Below are 4,117 nucleotides of genomic sequence, written 5' to 3' on the forward strand. Positions count from 1 at the left end.
AGTAACGGTTCCTCGTCGCCCCCTCCTCTCCCCCGCTCTCCCCAGGGGCACTATGAACGAGGAGCAGTTCGTGAGCATCGACCTGGACGATGACAACGTCTGCAGTGTCTGCAAGCTGGGGACCGAGAAAGAAACGCTCTCCTTCTGCCACGTTTGCTTCGAGCTGAACATTGAAGGTAGCGCTTTAACAGGAGTCATCTTGTGCGAGCTTCCTTCGTAGGCTCCTTGGGTTGGGAGCTGAAGGCAAATTGAGCTTCTCTGAAAGGCTTAGGTTTGAAAATGTGTGTGTTTAGAAAGTTCTCTTGCTGGCCAGACTAGTTTGTTAGGTTCCAAAATAGCTCATTTCCAGTAAAGGTAGGTGTCCTAGGTGCACTAGTGCCTGCTTCTCTAGAGATAAAGATGTAGTCCACCCCCTGTCCTCCTTTCAAGAGCCTCCTAAATGCCCTGGTGGTAATTTCACCTTCTGGTATTAGACCTCTGGTGTTAATTCAGCTCAGAAGGAGTTTATGTTCTGCCTTTAGTCAGGGTTTTTGTTCAGAAGTTAGAGGTATCTATGTATAAAACTTATTTAAATTGCAAGTTTTGAGGTGTAATAGGTTTTTTTGGAAGCAGATCAATGTTTGTTTCCCTTTCACTCAAAATAATCAGAGGATTGTTTATTTTTGGTTTCATAAGGCGATAATGCATGTAGTATGATAAAACTGGGTTCACTGTCAAAGCTTCTTAAAGTTTGCAAATTATAAAGTAGAAATTCTGTCCATCTTTTAAAAGACTAATCTTGTAATACCATTTTGACCTCCAGAATGGTATTTTTAGAATTTCAGACCTTGTTTGAATTTGCCCATCTTGTTGTTGTTCTTCATGTGTGTCAAGCGTTGGGCATGAATGAGCAGTAGATTAGTTATTTCCCTTTTTTAAGTCAAAGAAGGATTTTTTTTGAAGTATAACTATTGTTGCTTGAATCTTGGTGCTATGAAGTTATGTGTTCCTGTTACATAAAGTGCTATTTAACAGTTGTATGTGCATGTGACTACCTAGAGCAATTTGTATTGGTGTGGGGCAATTGAATGTGAAGATCTCAATGCTGTTATATGAATTGTCTCACTTCTTGATGAGAGTAAGATTTGCTGTCTCTTTGATATGTATGGGAGTACACTGAAGGTCTTCAGATCAAGTCTTTCTGAGAATAAAGTGCTGTGAGAGATGAGTACTGTACCGAGTGATCTAGCTGCTTATTCTGAACCCTGGAAGCAGAAAACTGACTGGAATGTAGGGAGCTGTAAGGATATATGGATATGTATTACATACATTGTTTCTGTTGTGCATCTGACTTTCAACGCACGTATAGGTAATAAAATCTTTTTCTTTCCTTACAGAAATCAGAAAAATGCGTTAGCAAATTGGGATCACTTTTAAATACTGACTCAGTACTGTGTTTTAATTTTTTAAAAAAGTTATGCTTTTAATGTTTTTGTTGCTATGTTAATCTGAACAATACTTTCATACTTGCGAAATAATTTACATGCTTTATCCTTTTACTTCGAAGAGACATGCTTGTGTATTTGCACTTTTTGATAAAACTCAGAGCAGCTATCTAACCTAAGACAACCTGTCAGTCTGCTTGAGTTTTCTTACTGCTTTATAATGATAGGCTTGTGGTTATCAATATGAAGCAGAGTTGTTTCTCTTTCTAGGCTTTAAACTGAGGAAAAAACCATATTGCTGTAATGAGAATTAATTACTTTGATTACACTCAATATCTAATTTTGTTTTGGAAGTGTTGAAACAAATAGAACAAGATGCATTAAAATTTATTGGATGGTTTCTACCTTCTGTTGTTTGAGATAAGCTAGGGATTTGTAAAGATACTTGTTATGGATATTACTTTACAAAAAGATCATGTGTCTTAGCTGGAACAGCTTTTTTTTTTTTCCCTGGCACTCTTAAGTAGACTAGATAATAGTAAAGACTTAATCTGTGCAGCAGACTACTTTGCATAATCTTCTAAATTTGCAGTCAATTTTAAAAGAAGACTACTTCAACTGAATACTGATGAAAGCTTACCTGAAACTACATGAACCATTATATTTGTCTTTTATTTTGCATAGTAAAAGAGAAGTATTAACATCTTTTATTATTATAGCATCAAAATACCTCAATTTCTGATATTTTCTGCATACAACTTTAAAAAGAGTTACTGCTTTTATAGGGGGAGGAGGCTTAAGGGTGGCAGAGGCTATGCAAGTGACTTTATAAAAAGAGCCTTTATGGGACTTTTTAGCTGAACCATTGCATAAGCCAGCCCTTTACCATATGCATGGTCACGCTCTTCACGCTTTTGACATATGTATTTTCCTGTGACAAAGACTATGATTTATACACATCTAAAATAGCAATCTTCTGGCAGCCCTGAATAGGGAATCAAATGGATAGTTCACTAATGCAGAATGTTTTACTAGATGTTTTTATACTGACCACCTGCTTATATTTTAGTGAAGTGCAGTGCATTATGACATAGCTGCTTGTTGAATAGAATCAACTGTAAGTTGTATCAGCTCTGCAGATGTGCTATCCCACACATACAAGTGAATGTCATTCTCACTAATAGTTAACATGATATTGAAAAATCCAAGTAATTAAAACATATATGTGTGTGTGTGTGTATTTAAGTAATTCAGGAAGTGAAGTATGCTATTCTAAAAAGATACTCATGCAACAGCTAGGATAGTGCTTAAGGCTCGCTCATTTTTAGCGTTGATGTGCATGTGTAACTTCAGTGAAGTAGGAAATAGCTGCTGCAGGCAGGCTATTAGTCACAACTCGGCATCTTGCAGGATGCTTAAGTACTCCCACTGTTTGCAGCACCCTGTTAAATTCCATGTGTTAAGAGCTATCTTATTTAAGAGGAATGTGTAGCACCTCCTGCGTCTTTCCTGACCATCCAGTCGTGACTAGGAGGTGGATCAGGATAGAAGGGCACATTGAAGATGCATGTGCAAAGGCAAGTGGTGGACTTGGTGGTGTCAGGTTTATGGTTGGACTTGGTAATCTTAAAGGGCTTTTACAACCTAAATCATTCCGTGAGTCTGTGTGAAATTCTGGAAGTAGGTTTCCCAATTTTTTGTTCTAAAAGAGTGTCATGTTCTAGTACAAAACTCATGAGAACAATTCTGTTTCCCTTCGTGCCAGCATCTGATTGCTTGAAGCTGTCTATGGTAAATCCATGCACTTGAAACTGATCTAGCCCCAGGCTTAACCACCTGAACTCCTTCTGAAACACATTATCAAATGTATATAAACAAAACACTCCAGAAATGTAATTTCCTTAGCTGCACTTAACTACTTTATAGTTTAGTATTGTGAATCTTTGTGTCTTTTGACATCTGTGAGTTCAACAGCTGTACAAGTTTGCTTGTCTGTAGATGGTAATGTTTTTGATCATCCTGGTTAACCAAGGTGAGTAATTAGAAATGAGCAAATTGGAGACCATCCTTGTCTGTCATGACTCAATAGACTTCTTCCTGGATCAGTGTTGTGATGTGTCTCACCCTTTACTTTCCTGCCATTTGTGTGTTTTTTGTAACCTTTATTATGTTTGGACAATAGCTTGATAATGATATTTAATTGAAAAAAAAATCAAGTTATTCTTACAGTCCTTTATAAAGAAGACTGCTATACAGAAAGCTTAATCTACAGCCTGCTTAACTAAATAACTGCTGAGTTTCTGAATTAGGAAGTTAGATATTGTGTCAAACTCTTTTTTTTTTAATCAGAAATTTGGTTTAAATCATAATTATTTTTAATAGTAGATTTTTAGTCTTTTCCTGAAATGAAATGGTAGCCTAAAATGTGATTTTTGCTTCTTGCTAAGTTCAGTTAATTCACAGAAACTGCTGGTTTGAGTGCAGTTTGGAGTTCAGCTGTGGTGTCCATCCCAGAATTTATTCAGGAGTGGTCTATATGGATTATAGGGTCTGTTTCTCTGGAGTTGACTGAAAGAGTGGTAGCAAAGGGAGGAGAAGAGGGAAAATGGGCATTCAGAATAAACAAAAAGCCAAGATGCATTTTTAAACTTTCTTGTATTGCCTGTCATCTACCTTTCTTGAACAGGGAAAGA

General features: G+C 37.0%; 1 protein-coding gene across 1 annotated transcript in view; it reads left to right on the forward strand.

Annotated features, from left to right (window-relative positions):
• Positions 1-50: 50 nt before the first annotated feature.
• Positions 51-4,117, forward strand: part of LOC104543151 (chromosome unknown open reading frame, human C21orf91) — a 17,979-nt gene continuing 13,912 nt past the window's right edge. The window contains exon 1 of the mRNA XM_010187692.1: positions 51-176. Within this exon, the coding sequence (XP_010185994.1) occupies positions 53-176 (124 nt within the window). The 5' untranslated portion in view covers positions 51-52. The remainder of the gene's footprint in view (positions 177-4,117) is intronic.

This window comes from Mesitornis unicolor, unplaced genomic scaffold, assembly GCF_000695765.1.
Source record: "Mesitornis unicolor isolate BGI_N332 unplaced genomic scaffold, ASM69576v1 scaffold3357, whole genome shotgun sequence".
In the NCBI taxonomy this organism is placed as follows: domain Eukaryota; kingdom Metazoa; phylum Chordata; class Aves; order Mesitornithiformes; family Mesitornithidae; genus Mesitornis; species Mesitornis unicolor.